The 19,408-nt window shown below is 44.3% G+C and overlaps 1 protein-coding gene across 1 annotated transcript in view; it reads right to left on the bottom strand.

The window, feature by feature from the left end:
* NMT1 (N-myristoyltransferase 1) overlaps positions 1-19,346 on the bottom strand; it is a 32,687-nt gene extending 13,341 nt beyond the window's left edge. The window contains exons 1-3 of the mRNA XM_032396475.1: positions 19,170-19,346; positions 7,846-7,954; positions 4,386-4,530 (exon numbers count right to left, since the gene is read on the bottom strand). Coding sequence (XP_032252366.1) covers positions 4,386-4,530; positions 7,846-7,954; positions 19,170-19,300 — 385 coding nt within the window. The 5' untranslated portion in view covers positions 19,301-19,346. The remainder of the gene's footprint in view (positions 1-4,385; positions 4,531-7,845; positions 7,955-19,169) is intronic.
* Between the last annotated feature and the right edge of the window lie 62 nt (positions 19,347-19,408).

The raw sequence follows: 19,408 nt of genomic DNA, 5'->3' as shown, positions 1-19,408 counted from the left end.
TCCATCTCGGCCCGGCCAGCCTCGGCTTTCAGCAACGTGGGCCAGTTAACCGCTGCTGCCGACTTGGTTCCTCGGTGCTTACAGAGTCCTACAGGCGTCTGTAGCCTGAATCGCTGATCTACACGATGCTGCCGGCTAGTCACCCTCTGACGCAACCTCTGCCCCCTGGACAGACGCCGCTCCTCTGGGGAGCGTGCGGACAGGGCTCGGGGGCGCTCACGTGATACAGCCCCGATGCCCTCGCAGCCAAACTGGACTCGTGATACACCTGACCAAACCGATCACTTAATTGTGGCCCTTGGAATGATTCGGTTTCCACAGTTCACAGCTTGTTCACATTCACACTGGTAAGAACGCAATGTTTAGTACATTTTGAAAACAGCCTTCGAAAGGGACCCACTCAGTACACTGCTTTGATCCCAGCATCAGGCTCTGTACACACTCGGCACTCAATTCAGGCTTTTACTGACTTGCAGACCCCTAGCCCAAATACGTCATTCTAACGTGTTAAAGGCAGAGGTAACGGATCCATGGGGCTGGTGTAGTAGAAGAGACCACCTCAGGCTATGAGCTGAGGGCAACACCGTTAGGACTGACCAGCTCACTCACTCTCACTCAGCACATGTACCAAGCACCGACCTGCACCAGACATTGTGCACAAGGATACAGCGGGGAAAAGACAAGGTCCCTGTCCCCACAAGATGGACCATCTTCTGGGGAAGTATTTAATAAGTACTAGGGGTCACAAACTGGGAAGTGCAGGCAACAATGGGGACACATAGCAAGGAAGCAACCAGCCACCTCCAATTTACCACCCGGCTTCCCAGGAGGTTTGCTTGGGAAAGAGGTTATATTTTTCTTCCCTAGTTTAGAAACCAGCCTTTTGATTTATTCATAAAATAGCCCTTATGAATTAATTTAATGTAAATCAATCTATTTCCAATCCACTGCCATGTGAAATGTTTAGAGCCTACAAAACCGAGAGGGCTAGACCCTTGGAAAGTTCCAAGGATCTCCCTGCTAGTCTTGAGGAGGTGCTGGTCAGTTCCCTGCCTTGTACTGAACTTATACCTTTTCCAAAATACATTTAACTTCAGAACCTCCTTCTTGTTATTTTTTCCTAAATGATTTCCATGGGCAAGATACTGGTAGTCTTCCCCACTGTACTACAATCATCTCAAGGCTGAATCTTTTCCCTTAGGCTGGTTACTAGGCCCTTCATGCAATGAGCATTTCCATTCACTCCTTCACCTCGTGTTCATGGAATCCCAGAGCGCAGGAGTTCTGGGGCGGGAGCCGGTGAATGGGATGGCATAGGCCCTCATCATCATGGGCACCCAAAAGACAGGTGAGCAGGCACCTGTCCCGCAGCAAGATGAGGGCCCCTGACCATGATAAGCCAGCTCTCCTAGGTCATCTCAAGGCTGTGTGATATCTGCCAAGACACAGCTGACAAAGCAGAGTTCCAGGACACAATGAAAAAACGGATACCACTTTTAACAGGTTCACGGTCTGGGGTGCCAGCGGAGCTGAGGAGCGGCCCTAGGCTCCTGCACTGTCCTCCGGCCAGCGCCCAGCATCACGGCTTCCGCCTGTGCGGAGAGGGTCTTCACCTTCACAGGGCTCTCGAGGGCCTCCTGCTGCGCAGATGTGGGAGACTGCCCCAGAGAATGGTGGGGGCACAGCCAATGATCACTAGGCCACCTGGACCCAGTAACCGACTAAGGACATTGGGAACTTTAAAAAGAAAACCCCGGACTTTAAGAGGGCTTCGTTCTGTACACTCTCCCCCCAAAATTCTCTTTGCCTTCCAACATCAAAGATCCAAAACCACGCACCACAGCAACTGTGAACGACTTGGAAGCAAAGAATGTGAGATCTGGGAGACTTTAAACCAAACGGACAGGACAAGGAAGAGAGTGAGAGTGGGGAGGCTTCCCAGAAAAACCACGTACAAGTCTGAGCTCTCCCCTGGGTAGTTACTTGTACAAACGAATCTAAGAGTGGCGAAATTCCAAACCAGGGAGGGGATCAAAAGTTTATCTGGGAACAGAATTGTGCACATATTTGGGAACACGGAACTGTCACTGTCACACAGCCTAAAACAGCTGCTGTTCAGAAGGCCCTTCAATGGCGAATTTAGGACTGTAAACTTCTAAAAAATTCCAGGTCTCTTCAGTGGAATACAACCTAATCACACCTCTCCCAACAAGGTGGGGAGTAAACAGTACACTTGATAGGCTTCATGGCCACTGGTGCCATTTCCCACCAGTGGTGGGAAAAATCACGGCAAGAAGCTGTAAGTCGCACTGCTCTGAGGAGAACTAGGCTGGGACCTCAGCCATGCGGACCAACTGAAGCCTCTAATGTGCTGCTCTCTGCGGGCTGCCTCACGAAAACAACGGAAGCCTTCCTTTGGGCCTGACCATGGACCTGAAAGGCAGACTGGTCAGGTGCTCAGAGCAACGGCCCTCCCCCCAGGACCCCACACCACACATGGCCCAAGAGGCACTTCCAGAAGAAATACAGCTGAGCTCGTTCCACTTTCCCGAGGGCGTCAGGGCTCCTGAAGCACCTGTGTGGCTTTCTCACAAACTTTCTGACAACAAAGCTGGAGCACTCTCTATATTTACAGGTGGAGAAATGGAGGCAGACAACATAGAGTAACTGGACTGATAAGGAACAGAAGTCCATGGACCCCAATTCATCTCTATGAAGAATGGAGCTAAGTTACCCATTTGCAAATTCTTAATGAAAAATAAAATTGGACCAAAAACCCCAAAACCCATCTGAAAACTGGGCCAAGATGCCTGGCGGCACCACAAAATGCCTCATCAAGCATTTCACTCAGAGGCGGAGCGTGTTGCTCTCTACATTCTTCCTGCTCCTTGGCGGGGAGTGGTCACTGGGACCCATTCCTGGTAATGCCCTACTAACAGCATTACTGTGACCCGAAGCCTTGCTGGAAGGCTTAGCCAGTGGGCTTAGGACCTGGCTGACCTGGGCAGCCTGACAGACAAGGCGGATGGGTCGGGCCAGGGTTCTGGAATAGCGCCGGCTGCCAAATCACCACTCCTCACATCCAGGCAGTGCTTGCTTCTGGATTGTGACTGAGCTGTCCAAGAACTGCATCTGCTCTAGAGCAGTGTCTGAAACCCGCAAAGTGGACACAAATGCCCTCCAGGTTCCGATTCTACAGGTCTGAGGTGGGGCCTGAGAGTCTGCATGTCTATAAGCTCTTAGCCAATGCCCACCCTGCTGGTCTGAGGACCACACTTTGAGTAGTACTGCCCAATTATCACACAGACCCCACCTCTGGAACAGATCATCTCTGTGGGCGCAGCCGCCCCTCTCCCCTCTCCAGTCTTTGGCCCTGCCCTGCCCCCGCCCCCCCCCAAACATTCTGGAAAAGACCAGTCATTTAAATTTGGTATCTGAACACATGTCTTCTCAACACACTTTCTCAGTCACAGAGAAAACAGGCACTGGCCCATCAATAGGTCCAGAATCATGGTGCAACCGCTCCAGAAATTTTTTGTCAACAGTGACATCTGAAGTTAGGCATCATCGTTAGCTGTGGCTCAATCTCAGCAGGCATCTCTAACTCTACTATGTCGGTCTCTCTAGAATCCTTTGAGCTTTTCTGCTTGTCCCATCCCTTTAAGAGCTCAGTATAGCTTTTTTAAAGGGTGCCAACCAGACCTGCACAGGGCATTCCGGGGTTGAGCCATCACTGTTAAGCAAAATGTCAAGTTACGTGTAGTTGGGAAGCATGCACTGGCTGAGAGACAAAGGGAAAGGGCTGAGGGGGGCGCCTGGGTGGCTCAGTTGGTTAAGCGTCTGCCTTTAGCTCAGGTCATGATCTCAGGGTCCTGGGATCAAGCCCCACATCGGGCTCCCTGCTCAGCAGCCTTCTCCCTCTGCTCCTCCCCCCTGCTTGTGCCCTCTCTCTCTCAAATAAATAAAATCAAATCTTTAAAAAAAAAAAAAAAGAAAGGGAAAGGGCTGGGGACTCGGCCCACCCCAGGGCCAGACATCTGCCCGATAAACAAGACGGTCTCTCTACAAAATCTCTGTAGGAAGACAGACCCATGATCACACAACCCCACTCGGCCTGTGCCAATATACTGTTTTTCTTTGTAGCTTTATAGTAGACGATGATGGACTAAAGGAATCAGTACTTGTTCTCAATATGGACTCCTGTGAACCAGCAGGTCCCTGAGCATTAGTGTTTTCTACACAGCATTTTTAAGACCACCCTCTGAAAATAACCACCAAGGAACGCCAGGACTCTACCACCTTCCCCCCACAAATTCGGTGTGGCACCCAAAGCACAGCTAAGACACATCCTTCCCCATCCCCTGGGGAAGAAAGCACATACATACCCAGTTTGGGGACAGGCTGCGTGTCCCAGAACTGGTAGCTTCGCTTGCTAGCCTCCTCCATGGTTTTGGCAGGCCCCTGACCCACTGAGAACAGTTCAATGGCCTTCTGTATTTCCTGGATCCTCTCGGCTGGCAAAGAGTTCATCTGGATGAGATAAAGTTGGGGAGAGAAAAGGCTCATTATGTTAATAAGCACTTTTGATTAATCACAAGTGTAAGCGTTAAGGGGTGCAACTCAAGGAAGGGGTATGGTTCCTCCATCCCAAACCCAGAGGTCAGATGTCATATGACAACCAGAGAAAGAGTGGTTGGCGATGGGATCCCTGAAGGGTGGGTGCTTCCTATGGGGTTTCTCCTTCTTAGCCTCATGATGTTTGGTGGCAAAAGGAATACATGCTCAGTGTAAAATTTCAAACAATGCAGAAATATATACTACATACAGAAAGTAAACACCCAACAATCCCACCCCTTAAATATAATCCTTATCATCAACAGTCTTAATTTAGGAGGTGTAGGGTGAGAAGAGGCAAATATAATTTGACTTTTTTGCATGCAAGCTTCAAGCACACACACGCACAATTTTCCAAAAAACTAGAATTGGTCATATGGTATTATTCTACATGCTGTTCTTCCTTAAACACTAAGTCTTAGGGATGCCTGGGTGGCTCAGTCGGTTAAGCGGCTGCCTTTGGCTCAGGTTATGATCCCCGGGTCCTGGGATCGAGTCCCACATTGGGCTCCTTGCTCAGTGCCCTTGCCCTCTCCCTCTGCCTGCCACTCCCCCTGCTTGTGCTCTTTCTCTCTCTGACAAATAAATAAATAAAATCTTAAAAAAAATAAAAAACACTATGTCTTAGAGACCCTCCCATGTGGACATGCAGACCTGCTCATTTGAACTGAGTCCACTTTGTGGATAGACCACAATATATTTAGCAAGTCCCTCGCTGATGGGCATTTTTGTGATTTTGTTCTTCAGCTTTACAAAAAATGCCATAATGAACTTTCTTGTACATCTATTTTTGCTCACTGGGATATGTATTCCTGCCAGATAAAGTCTAAGAAAGAGATTTTCTGGGTCAAAGGATATGCACATTTGAAATTGTAATATATATTGTCAATTTGCTCTCTAAAAAGAGAGTATCATTTAATAACCCAATGAACAGTGTGTTCATTTAATATGAATTAATAACCCAGTGAGCACGTGTTTCTCCTAACCCTCATTAGATTTACCAAATCTTAAACTCTACCAATCTAGGAGGAAAAAAATATATTAATTTTAATTTTTTTCATTGTCAATTTAACTATCTTTTCATACACTGGTTGAACATGTATTTTTAATTGTGTAAACTGCCTACTCATTTCATGATTTTAAATTGATTGGTTCAAATACTGCAAATATTTTCCCAGTCTGTTGTTTATCTTTTTAACTTCTACAGAGATTATTTAAATTTGTCAATTTTTCTTTTATGACTTCCAGGTCTTATGTCAGGCTTACGATTATATAAAAATACTCATAATTTCTTCTGGTATTTTTACTGTACCATTTTTTTAAATTTAGATTCAGAAGGACAGGGAGAACATAAACTAACATGTTTACATTGCTTATTCCTGGGAGGTAGGACAAGCGATTTTTTTCTTCCTCTTGTTAGGTTTTTCCTAAATTCTTGACAATGAACTGCACCCCTCTCACAAAGAGGGAAAGGGAGGCTATGTAAATGGTATTTTGTTAAATGTTTCTAATTCCAAAGTGAACCATTCTGACACACGCTGGAGCTCAAATACCCGTAGAGTCTTCCAAACACCCACCCCCAGACAAACTCGTGAAACAAATAAAAGTCTCTAAAGCCAAAGCATGGGCTTGGGCTAGAATCCCTGACCCAACGACCTGGCTGAGCCACTGCTCTCATCTTTAAATTATTTTTTTTTAAGTAGGCTCTATGTCCAACGTGGGGCTCAAACTCTCAACTCCTAGATCAAAGTTGCATGCTCATGGCCTTAGGTGGCTTAGTCGGTTAAGTGTCTGCCTTCAGCTCAGGTTATAATCCCGGAGTCCTGGGATTGAGTCCTGGGCTCGAGCCCCAGGATGAGCTCCCTGCTCAGCAGGGTATCTGCTTCTCCTTCTTCCTCTGCCCCTTCCCCCGCTTGTGTGCACACGTGCTCTCTCAAATAAATAAATAAAATCTTAAAAAAAAACAAAAAAGAGTTGCATGCTCTACCACCTGAGCCAGGTAGGCACCCCACTGCTCGCATCTTTAAAATGAAGAAGACCCCCACCTCCCTGGTAGGGATGTTGAAGGTTTAGGATTAATTTATTTATTTTTATTTTTATTTTTTTTAAAGATTTTATTGATTCATTCGAGACAAAAAGAGAGAGAGAGAGAGCACGAGCAGGGGGAGAGGCAGAGGGAGAAGCAGGCTCCCTGCTGAGCCAGGAGCTGGACATGGGGCTCGATCCCAGGACCCTGGGATCATGACCCGAGCCGAAGGCAGATGCTTAACCATCTGAGCCACCCAGGCGCCCCATTTAGGATTAATTTAAATGAAGTGCCTGGCAAGAACCTGGCCAACATGGTGGTCAATAATGGTGTTTGGTTTTTTTTTTTTTTTCCCCATAGGGGATTTAATATTGAGAACAGGAAAAAATCACTTGAAGCCATTTCTCAACAAGGTAGGAGATTCAAGCTGGAGTACAACATTTGTGGCATAAAACCAAGCGTGGGTATACTGGAGTGAGACTGGATTTCTTGTGAGGCTTAGACACTGTTCTAGAGGTAATTCTAAGAGAGGGATTGTATGTTCAAGCTTCTCCTGGGGTCTACTCTGAAGGGGGCAGCACTTAACCTGAAAGAAAAGGTTTTGTCAAATGTTGTTTTATTTACAAAACAAACCAATCCCCCCCCCCCCCCCCCGCCCCGTACTTCCAGGTTTCGGGTCAGTGTGTCAGTCTCAGGTCATCTGGTCTAGGCCAGTGGTTCCCAGCTGTGGAGCTCAGCAGTGCACTCTCTGGGACCTGCGGTTTCCAGCACAAGGACTACGGCAATCAGAGGATGCTTGCAATACATAAAGGGTGGCCTTAAAAAGAGCAGGCCTTTTCTTCTCCCGGTGGCAGGGACTCAAGGCAGGAAGGACGGAGAACCACTGCTCTAGGTGGCAGGGGCCGTCCGGCGGGATCGCTCTCAGGCACCCCACACGGCACCACATGCAGCCCTGTACCTGTGTGTACGGAGCGGGCCACATGCTCAGGAGACAGTGTCTGACCTGCTGTGGCTCTTAAGGTACCGAGAGCAGTTTCATCACCTAGGTCTAGGGCAGCAGAGGGCAGCAGAGGGATCCAACTCCTCCATCTTGAAGTAATACCAGTGGAGATGGTCAATCTGAATTGTTCCTATACATCGACCCCCAAACTCTCTCCTCTGAAAAAGCAACTCTCAGTCACACGAAAACAGAGCCTCCTTGTTACCTTCACAGGCTGATCCTGGGCTGAATCTGTCTCACTGCCTTTCTCTTTCTTCTTTTTTTGTTTCTTTTTCTTCTTTTTGGCTCCAGTGTCATTGGCTGGACTCAAACCGCTGTAAGACAAAGAAAATACTGATGCAGGGTTTTTAAAAAATCATCTGTTTTGAGCTACACTGACATAGAGCTTTCTGTGGAGCCAGATCGTCCTTAATCAGGCCTGTTGGCTTCAGAAGACGACTAGAGAATCCAGGTCCCAGCAAATGCAGCTCTCCTCACTCCCACCAGCTCTGGGGGGTGAGAGTTGGGTGGGAGGGGGGATCTGTGCCAGAAATGTCCTATTTGTTTAGAAGGACCTTTTCAATTCTTGCTTTTATTTGATGTTTATTTTCTTCAGATTGCTAGAGTGCTGTAACCAAAGGCAAATGATAATTGTTAACAGGGCATTCATACCACCAACACTTCCTTAGAGCCCTGAATTTAAAACGATGACAGCCCAAAGCAGTCTTTTTGGACAACCTTCCTCATCCCCACTCCCACTCTCCCAGTGCATCACGTTTAGTGAAATTCCCCAGCTGGATCTAAAGCTCAAGGCAGTACTGCAAAGGGAGGAAGGAAGGAGGAAAAAGGCAGTTTCACATTGCTGCGATCTGTGTCCAAGCTAGTGAAACAGTCGTGAGCACTGCCGAAATCAAGCCTGCAGGACCTAGGGCGACTGTCAGCTGGCTCAGACTGGGTGATCACCACGGGCAAAACCCAGTACCTGGGATCTGGGGAAAAGAACAGTGAAGCACCCACCCACTCCTGCCAAAAAGCGACTACATGAAACATGCCTGTGAGCCCAGTAAAGGGGAGAGGCCCTCTGCATGACACACCCCACGAATGCAGCAAAAAACAAGTCTCGTAGCCACATCTGAACGTCTCCTACAGCCTTTTATTATTGTTTTCTGAGGTCTCTCAACATCTTTACTGAGACACAAATCATATTATACTGTGTTTCTTTCACATTTTCCATTCATTTGCTCCCTAATGTCTTCTGCCAATTCTTGTTGATTTCTGGGTTTCCTTTATTTTACCTTTGTATTGGGTTTCCTTTATTTTATTGATGAATTTTAAGGTTCACCTTGCAGCTTAGCTTTCCTAATTATGGTTGGACAGTTGACCCTTGAACAACACAGGGGCTGGGGTCCCTGACCTCCCCCCCACAGTTGAAAATCTGCATACAACTTTTGACTCTCCCCAAATTAGCTATTAATAGCCTACTGTTGATGAGGCCTTACCTATAACATGCCGATTAACACAGATTTTCTAGTTATATTATATACTATATTCTTCAAGTAAAGTAAGCTAGAAACAATATTATCAAGGAAAACCTAAGAAAAATAACATTTATAGTGCTGTGTTGTTAGAAGTTCACATATAAGGAGACCTGTGCAGCTCAAACCCATGCTGTTCAAGGGTCAACTACAGTTGGTTTCTGTCATGTCTAAACTGATTTTGGAATTGTCGGCCTGAAAGTAATGCCTAAAGTTACTCTGCCATCTTCCCTGGAAATCTTCCATTAAAAAGTCAAAATTAGTAGTCCCACCTGAGAATACAGTGAACCCTAATCTGCAGGATCCGCTAAAAGTGCAGGGTTTTAGCTGTATATTCTAGATAACCAATTTTCAAAGAATTAAAATAGTATAAATAATGCATTTTCTATACCATCACGATAAATTCCATTTAAGCTTTATTTTATAATTAACAAAGTGTACCTGGCCTTAAAATGCCTTGAGGTGATTATGAATATTAATTATTCTCTCATAGCAAGTGGTACTGTGTAGGGAGAAGGAATCTGCAGCCATGAGCTGCCATTTCCTATGGGAGAGGTATCTATTCCTAGGCCTGGGAGGAGCGCTGGCGTCCAGACTTCATGACCTTACACTTGGACTAAAGTTACCTCCACCCTGTGCTGGATCTCCCTGACTTTGCCATCTTTCTGCATCATCGTAAGCTCCTGTCAGCTGTGGGACTCAGCTCTGTGAAAAGGCTTTCCGTACTAGAAAGTGTGTCCCTCCCATGCTAGAAAGCCTACAGTGACAGCAGCCTCTTACCCGGGAAGGTATCATCAAGCCCAACTTTTCCGTAGGCCCATAACCCTCAGTTCCCGGCTAGCTCATTCACTCTTCCTTCGCCCCGCCCTGGAATAACTGCCTGTACCCAACGCAGGGAGACAGACTATGAAGTCAGGGAGATTCAGTAAAGGCTGGAGGTTACTTTAGTCCAAGTGCACCTCCTAGGTATTATCTTAATGGGACACAGAAGGCATATCATGAAAGGAAGACCAATAACATTCTTAGAGGGGGAATAAGGTAAACTCCTTAAAACCAGATGCTCTGCAAAACCCCCAAGGCCATGGCAAAGTACAGGAACCAGGAAGTCATTTATGGCCTAAAGAAAATTTTTTCCACTTAGTAATTCAATGTTATCATCTACAGGCCTATTTGTAGCCTATAACAACTCTATGTGGTTTTTAAATTCCAGACATATTCTCACTTCAGTCTCAAGATTATATGGAGCATTATAAAATTTAAAAACTGGTTGATGTTAGGAAACAAAGCAGTGCCCCACCATTGATACAATGTACAAGTCCTTCACTTCAGCCTTTGGAATGAGTTACGTGGTTCCTGTATATGAATTACCATAAAAAAATATTTTTAAAAAATTCTATGGATAAAAAAAGGTCAAGGCAAAGAACTGCTGTGTATCAACCTTTTGGATACTTACTAAACACATTTTCACATAAGGAAAATAGAAGAAATTACTTTCTCCAACTTCAGAAATCTTCACAAGGAAATCACTAAGAAACTACCTTCCTGCCTTTCTCTCTCTTCAGTGGAGCCACTTCTTTTTTTTTTTTTTTTTTTTTTTTTTTTAAACAAATGGGCCAAATAGGCACTATAAATGTTTTTATTTATTTATTTATTTATTCATTCATGAGAGTCACAGAGAGAGAGAGAGGCAGAGGCAGAGGGAGAAGCAGGCTCCCCGCCTAGCAGGGAGCCCGATGCGGGACTCAATCCCAGGACCCTAGGATCATGACCTGAGCCGAAGGCAGACGCTTAACCATCTGAGCCACCCAGGCGCCCCTGGTGGAGCCACTTCTGAGCAGCCATCGGGGACCCCACTTTTGTGGAAGGATCTTAGACTGAACTCTTGTTCTCATCAACATATGTGCCTGACAAACTCCAAGACCCACACTAAACCCAGAGAGCGAATTTCATGATCCTTGTACTGCCTTGAATTTGCACACGCAGCTATTGAGCAACAATCCTGTTTCAACTTGTACAGCAAGCATAGAGATAGATGAATAACAAAGGGAAGTTAAAAGAAAGAAGAATCATTTTCAGGGAGCTGCCAGGGACTGAACTACATCCACGAGAACACATTATGAGCTCACCATGGTCTTACAGTCAGCAACCCAGATAGGAGGACGACTGACTCAGAGAAGAGATTTTTTTTTTTCCCCAAAGATTTTATTTATTTGAGAGGGAGAGTGCGAGCACAAGTGGGGTGAGGGGAGGAGGGAGAAGCAGACTGGGTTCAGTCCTGGGTGTCCTGGGTCTCCTGGGTGTCTCTGGGATCATGACCTAAGCCGAAGGCAGATGCGTAACCAACGGAGCCACCCAGGCGCCCCGAGAAGAGATTTCCAAAGAGCTCACTACGGTTTAGTTTTCAAGGTAATTATAGTAATTTTAATTATTCAAAAGAAACCAAGCTGAGAAGCTTTGAGAGTAAGTCTTCAAGAAGCCTCCCAGGAAGCCGCCAACGCCATTTCAAAGAAGAGCTTCAGTTTGGATTTGGGGAGAACCACACCAGAGGACCCCACTGAAGCAGGCTAGTCCTTCTCTAAGAATTCGAATCATTTTTAAAGGGACCTGCAGTCCACACCCAGCGGGTGGACATCCCAGGGTGTGTAGGGATTCTGCAAATTGAAATAGCAATCTCTTAGAGAGCACTCTAAGCCTGCCAGGCACCTTTACACACCCCAAAGAGATGGGCCAGAACCATGGAATATAGAAAATCAAAGTCTGCCTTTGGTTCATTTGGTTCCAAAATAATGAGCAAAGAATTAGTGAAACTTGCCTTCCTGGGGAAAAGGGAGCTCCCTACAATGTAAATGGACATAGGAGTTCACATAAAAATTTTGAAGTTAACACTCTAAAGCTGATAAACTCAAGTCATTAATGACCAACCTAGCGAATATGGGACAAATTAGCAGAATGACAGAGCCAGGAACAGGGAAGACAAGCAATTTAAAAAATGTCATTAAGGGGCGCCTGGGTGGCTCAGTCGTTAAGCATCTGCCTTTGGCTCAGGTCATGATCCCAGGGTCCTGGGATCGAGCCCCGAATCGGGCTCCCTGCTCAGTGGGGAGCCTGCCTCTCCCTCTCCCACTCCCCCTGCTTGTGTTCCCTCTCTCGCTGTGGCTCTCTCTGTCAAATAAAGAAATAAAATCTTTAAAAAAAAATTACTTATAAAAATGTCATTAAAAAAAATTTTTTTTTTTATTTAAGTAGGCTCTATGCCCAACTTGGGGCTGGAACTCACGACCCCAAGATCAAGTGTCATGCTCTACTGACTGAACCAGCCAGGAGCCCCAAGAAATGTCCTTTTTTAAATGAAGGCCAAGATATTCTAAGCTCAAACACAGAAATCCCATGGATGCTCTGGTATAAAGTCAGGGCTCAGGGGAGGAGATAGAAAATGAGCCTCAGTGCTGATTTCTAGAAACAGAATGCAGTGCCAGGATGTGTGAGTGGGCAGGAGGGAAGGGCACGTTGACAGATGAGCAGCTCAAGCACAGAACTTCCAGATAACACGACAAGCAGGAAGGGTCCATAACACAGGCCTCCTCTCCATCCTACTGGGTAACAAAATCCACTCAAAAGGTGCAGGATTGGGGAACAGAATGCTGTTACTGTGGGGGAGTGCAAGCTCAGCCACCAGGGCCGGAAAGATCTCAGGGCCACCCAGTTTAACTTGCTGTTCACAGAAGAGGAAACCAAGGCCCAGACACGTTAGGCAAACTGGTCACCAACTCACCAACTGGTACCCAGGGACAAGCCTCCAATCTCTAAAGACATGGACCATTCCTTCCCAAACACCTTGGTCTTGTTTCTGTGGGAATTTATCTGAGACTCCTCCAAAGCCAAAAGACACTTCCATCACACAAGGCCTTAAAACAAATTTCTGTGTACCAGAGGAGCACGTATTAAAGGCAAGGAGGAGAGTGAGCCACGCTTTATCCAGAAAGCCTCCTGACTACACTAGCTCTCACTGGTATCTGGCTAAGATTATGATCTCCCAAATGATTTAATACTTTACATAGAATAATGCATTGCTTCCTACCTTCCCAGTAAGATTAAAAATTTCCTGAGCATAAGGACATCTGATACAGCTGTTTCCTAGAGCACTCCCAGCTGCGCCCAGTGCACAGTTAAGAGTTCAACAAATAATGTGCTTGACTGACACTTTCCAGCATAATAGACTAAAATAAAACCCCGAAAAGCTGGAGTCCAAAAGAGGGTCAGCAAAACGTCTCCAGTAACGTTTCCATAGGACAGCTGTATTAATAGTCTACGAAAAGTGTGGAGATGCTGTGCTCTTTTGAGCCACTGGTTGAGATTTTAAATAATCAGCTTTCTTATTAAATTATCAACTTTCTTATATGTCATCTTCTCCCTCCTGAGGACCTGTCCTATTCCTATAAAAGTTAAAACAAAAAAGCTCCACTAAAACTATTTTAAATGGTTCCAGTGTCTTAAACACAGACCACGGGTTTAGTTTTGATTATGAGATCAGAGGGAAAAAAAAAAGTTCAGAAAATAAAATTCACAATTTTTGGTCACTTATTTTCTACCCCTAAAAACTAAAAGTTAATTCTTTGGGCTAAAATTTAATATTTCCAGAGAAACCTACTAAACAAATCCTAGGCTCTAACATCCTTTTGATTCTACTTTTGGATATCAGGAAATCCTTCTGCAAATCCTTCTGCATTTACTTATGCGGTGTGATATGTTCACCAATAATCCTACTGGTACTCAGAAGGCCCAACAAGGTGAATGCGGAGGCATACGAGGGTACCCGGGTAGAAACCACGTGGTCAGACTCAGTCTCAAAAGCCTATCCTCTGTGCTGCTGTGACTGCAGGGTCACTTACAGCAACACCCCAAACTCTGCAGTCCCACCCACCAGTTATTTATATAAAAAACTGCGTGTGAATCCTAGATGATGGGAAACACACACACATACACAAAAAAAAACAAAACCCAAAACCACTTTAGTACTGCCATCAAGCTACCCCAGAAGGCCTCTGAAAAGAACAGCAGGTTGTGGGAAGGGATTACAAAAATTGCTTTTACTGCCATCCTCTGCCCTTCCCGGGACAGTTGGCCAGAATTTTGAGGGTGAACAACCCAGTTCCTGTCATGGAGAATAACTGGGGTTTTTTTTTTAGGGGTCACAAAAGCTCTGATATACTAAACTGTTTAGAATGGGATTGAGACAGAAATGTAAATTCCACATCCTCTGGGTTGCTTTGGTGAGCCACGCTGTAACCTGGCAACTCCAAGGTCAAATCAAATGCTGTTCAGAGACCATTTTCAGTAATTTTCTGACCAACGACTCACTGCTGGCAGAAATTTCACACACTAGAATGACCTCTGCAAAAGATACTTGTCCATTCAGAAGAGTTTAAAGGGGTCAGCCATCTCCATCACCAACTGGCTCCCCAGTCTGGGAAAGTTCATGGGTTACTGAATGGATCCAAAGATAGGACTCAACATTGCTGCAGAGTCAGGAGGCAGAAATCAAGGCAGTAGGGAAAAGAAATCCAGCAAGTTCGGAATGGATCCTTCAGGGTGTCAAAGGAAGAGGTAGAGACGAAAATCCCAAGCCTCACTACCAAAGATAAATCAGTCTTTTTAAGTGAAGTCTAGGAGATAATCCATGGAAAGGGCTTAGCACAGTGGCCAGCACATATAATAATAACAAGAGATAACATTTATCAAACGCTTGACAACAGTGTAACCCCCTCAGCTGCCTCTCAAAAGTCAGCAGCAGTAGAAAAAATTTCTAAGCAAGTACTGACCCTGTCAAAGAATTTTAGTTTAAGTTTGTTTGTTTGTTTTGGTGCTCTCAAAAGAGAACACCATGTTTTGTGTGCCTTAAATGCAACAATCCCTAGAGCACCTTCCTTGAGGAATCAGAAGAGAGGCTTGCAGGGTAGAGATTTCAGACAAAGTTACAGAAAAGAGCTGAAGAAGCTCCTCCTAAAGTTACTAAATCTCCAGTCCCCAAATCTATGGACTCTGCAGGCAAAGGGTTAAGCGCAGACTTGGTAAAGCTGGGAAATTTTAGAGTGAGCACATTAGTTAAACAATGTGAAAAATCAGCAAAACTGGTGTGCCATGAGCAGCAGTCTCCCTGAAATAGGCTCTCATTTGCTTTTCATTCCTTCTGCTTTGCAGTCTCCTCTTTGAAGCAGCTCTTGATTAGTTTCTTTTTTAATTGCAACTTAATTGGGAAATAAAATTAGAACACTTATTTGATATCAGTGATGAGGTTTCTCTTTTCATTTCTGCTTCGATCTAGTTTTGAAAAACCAAAAGCTGAAGGGAGAAATTAAGAAAAAGGGACGAAAAAGATTTCTTCTTTCCAAGAGTTAGATGTAGCTATAAGCCATCAACTAAATATGGAAAGAACCACTCTCGGAGAATCTGAAGAATAAAACAAAAGCAAGTAAGGCTGGCTTTACGGAATTTCCTTTCAAAAAGCCCTTTGTTTTCTCTTAAGTTTTTTCATAAGAGATAACAGCTCAGGACTAGTGAGGAAAACTTACAAGAACTCATCTTAACCTGTCCCCATGGAGTAAGAAAGCAGGATGGGAAAGAGACATCCTTATCAAAAGGATGGCTTACCTGCATCTCAGTGGTATCAATGACATTGCAAAATAAACTCTAAAAGAATCCTAGGAACAAAATAATATAAAAGTCCTTTCCTGTTCCAATCATTCAAATAAACTTTACTTGTTTGTTAACCCAAAACTAAAATCTACTGCCAGCTAATAAGGTTTATTCTTTAGTAACAATTCTTGGAAAGCCTTTCACTAAAAACAAAAAGCAAATTAAAGCATACAGATGAATGGTGAACCGCATGGGGATACAGCATTAAGACGATCTTAGTCTGGGGGCGCCTGGGTGGTTCAGTAGGTTGAACGTCCCACTCTTGGTTTCAGCTCAGGTCATGATCTCATGGGTCCTGGTTTCGAGCCCCAAGTGGGGCTCTGCACTCAGTAGGGAGTCTGCTTGGAATTCTCTCTCTGCTTCTCCCCTAATTCCTGTGTGCACCCATGCGTGCACACACACTCTCTCAAATAAATTATACCTGAAAAAAAAAATTATTGTAGTCTGACTCTTCTCTCAGTTGCTCAGGGTAACTTATCTCAGGCGAGTAACTGGGGGAAAAATGCTGCCTGCCTTTGTTGAGTAGATTTTTTTAAAAAAATAGCGTACAGAAAAACTGTAGAGATACATACATAAAAAATACACACACACAAAATAAAACATATACATACACTGCATGTATGCATGTGCACATATATGTGTATTTCAATGTATATGTGTAATCTATACTCACCAAATGTTTATTTAATTATGGTTCTTTCATTAGTGTAAAGTACTGTGAGCCCATCTTGAGAGGAAGGCCTAAGAGAATAAGGGTTAGTTTAAACTATCATTAACTTTTGTTGCAAATTGTACTTTAGACTCATGAGCATCAAAAGGAGATGCTCCCCTTCAATTCTTACATCACTTTTGAAAACATTTTAAGTAATATTAAGAAAATTTCAAGAAGCCAAAAAAACAGTGGAAAACTTCCAGGACAAATTGGAGGATCCCCAATTTCTGTAGGTATTTCACAGGAAACTGTAGTAAGGCTCACAATGAGACTGACTTGGGGTAAGAAATTGTGTTTGTAAGAAAAATCTGACACTCTTCCCCTCAGTGAAGAGAAACTCCACCGACACTGAACTCTGAATTTTAACATTTGCCATTTGTTCATCCAGCAAATACTCACTAATGCCCATTAAGTGCCAGGCATCTCGAAGACATGGTCCCTCTACTCAGGCACCTTACAATCAGGTGAGGCAGGGACTGGACACACATTATTTAACTACTGTTATAAAAGCTACAAAAAACGAGGTATGTGATAAGAGCACAAGCTGGGGAAAGGAGGACAGGGAAGATGTGAAGGAAGAACAGGAGGGAGGGGCCAGGCTGTATTCCCGATGTTATCTCATTTAATCCCTACAAATGGAGGTTAAGTAACTTTCCCAAGGTTATAGGACAACTGTCAGAACCAGGCTTTGAACCCCATGAATGACCCCCAAATCCGTGCTCTTTCCGTGCCACACTGCCTCTTCCAAAATCATTTCCTCTGACAATTAATGGGAAAATATTAACTCCACTTCAGATTGAGTGCCCGAAGTAGCCTGTCCTCCAAGCTAGGTCCTCTGTTTTTCACCTGCCACCTCCAAACTCATTTATACAGACCTCCAGATTTGGGATGCTAATAAATTTGTTCACCCAGACCATATATAACCATGCACAACAACAATAACAACAAAACAAAAAAAAAATTTTTTAAGGTTATCATTTTGTTGTACTATAAATAAAACACAGACCTTTCTGCCAAATAGTTTTGCAAAGTGATTCACAGATCATAGGAAATAAAACCAATTAAAGAGCTATAGACACTGGTCAGGGCAACAGTTTAGCAGAGAAAAATAAAAGCAACTACACACAGAGCCAAGAAAAAGCCTTACTTTCACTTCTGAAATGACTTTTGAATTCAACAGCTCTCATCTATAATTAGGATTTGTACTCAGGAGGGCTGCACTTTCCCTTCTTCCTGTTCCTATTTCCTCTTTAAAAGCTCTTCCTTTCTTAGGAATCTCCAACTTCAAGGCTTTTGTTACATGAGATCTATTGTGAGTTATAGCAAAAGAACACACACTCTTATAAAACCAGATCTGACAAACTTCCTTTTTCTTTACATTCTTCTTGTGATTTTTTTTTTAATGCTGGTCAAAGAACATAAAAGCTAGATCTTTTAACCTAAGGATTCATCACAAGCAGATTATAAGCTACTTAATTAATCCTTTGTTCTTCCATCTTTACAAGGCAGTGGATTTTTTTTTTTTTAAGTTTATCCAAAGATTTCAACCTTTTACCTTTACCTACAGGCTACTGCTAATACTGCAAATGACTTCATGGCTATGAAAATGGGACTACCACACACACACGCGCGCGCGCGCGCACAAAATCAGACCACCACAGACTCACCCAAAGTTATACGTCAAAAAGTCTCTCATAACTTTCCGTTAAAAAACATACTCGGAAATATAGACAGGGACAGAGCTTCAGCACCAGTTACTGTAACAATATGAAGAAAGAAGAATGACAGGGTGTGGCTTACAAGAATGAAAACTGATTTGGAAATAGAACTCAACACTGAAACGCCTGATGAGTTTCTTCTGCCCAAGTAACAATTACTAGCAGGCAAGAGAAGTACAGAGATGCAGTATTAAGCCCACTTCCAATCCCTGTCCAAGCTGCACCATCACTCAATTTCTTGAAGCTTTGAGACTATTTCACAAAGTAAACAGAGCAAAGATCCTGCAAGACCTAATTATATACTGTTCAGGAAACTTACAGCTTATCTGGAACAACGGGCACTGTATACACCAAAACATTATCATACAGTAATTACACTGTAGGGTTTATAAGGTAAGTTTGTATTTTGAGATTCTCCTGTTAGTGATATTTTACAACATAATTATGGTTTGTACAACCTGATATATTTCCTCATTGAAAGTGAGCTGCAGCGAAATGTTTTATTATTCATTTATTGCTAATCACGTTGTTCACACACCTCTGTAAGTAACGTTCCCTTTGAATTGTACTGTTAGATTGACCCGTGTTGTGCCGTCGAAAACCATCGTCCAACATGCTCTTTTCCCTGAACGCGAGTGAAGCACACGAGTGGAACATTACACAGAAGAACTTTTATATAATGAAAGTATTGAATGTCTCCGGCCCTTAATATACTGAGCACCCACCCTGCTAAATGACAAAGACAGCAACCAATCGCCAGGCAGGATCCCAATGTCTCAGCCAATTAGAATATGGGGGTGGGGTTACCCTAAGCTCCCGGTGATTTCCCCGCACCCCAGAGACCCAGGTTGTGGGAGACTGGACGGGAATTGGACTCCGAGGATATCGTTACCCCCGGCTGTAGCTGTTTTCCTCCTCGTTCTCGCAATCGCTGCAGTGCTCATGGCCGTTTCCATTCCCTTCCATCATCTGCGGCAGCGGAGGTGCCGGCGGCTTCACTGCTGTCTCACTCTCGTCCGCCATCTTGAGTTGCGAGAGCCGGCCTCCGCGCCTCGCTACATGGGGGGTTCCTATTGGACGAGAGGAACTTGCGATATAGTCTGGGTTTTGTAGTTTTTGTGTCGAAGGGAG

The sequence above is a fragment of the Phoca vitulina genome, unplaced genomic scaffold (genome assembly GCF_004348235.1).
Source record: "Phoca vitulina isolate PV1807 unplaced genomic scaffold, GSC_HSeal_1.0 scaffold92, whole genome shotgun sequence".
Taxonomy (NCBI): Eukaryota; Metazoa; Chordata; class Mammalia; order Carnivora; family Phocidae; genus Phoca; species Phoca vitulina.
Note: the sequence above shows the minus strand (reverse complement) of the source record. Positions and strands in the feature narration are given on the sequence as shown.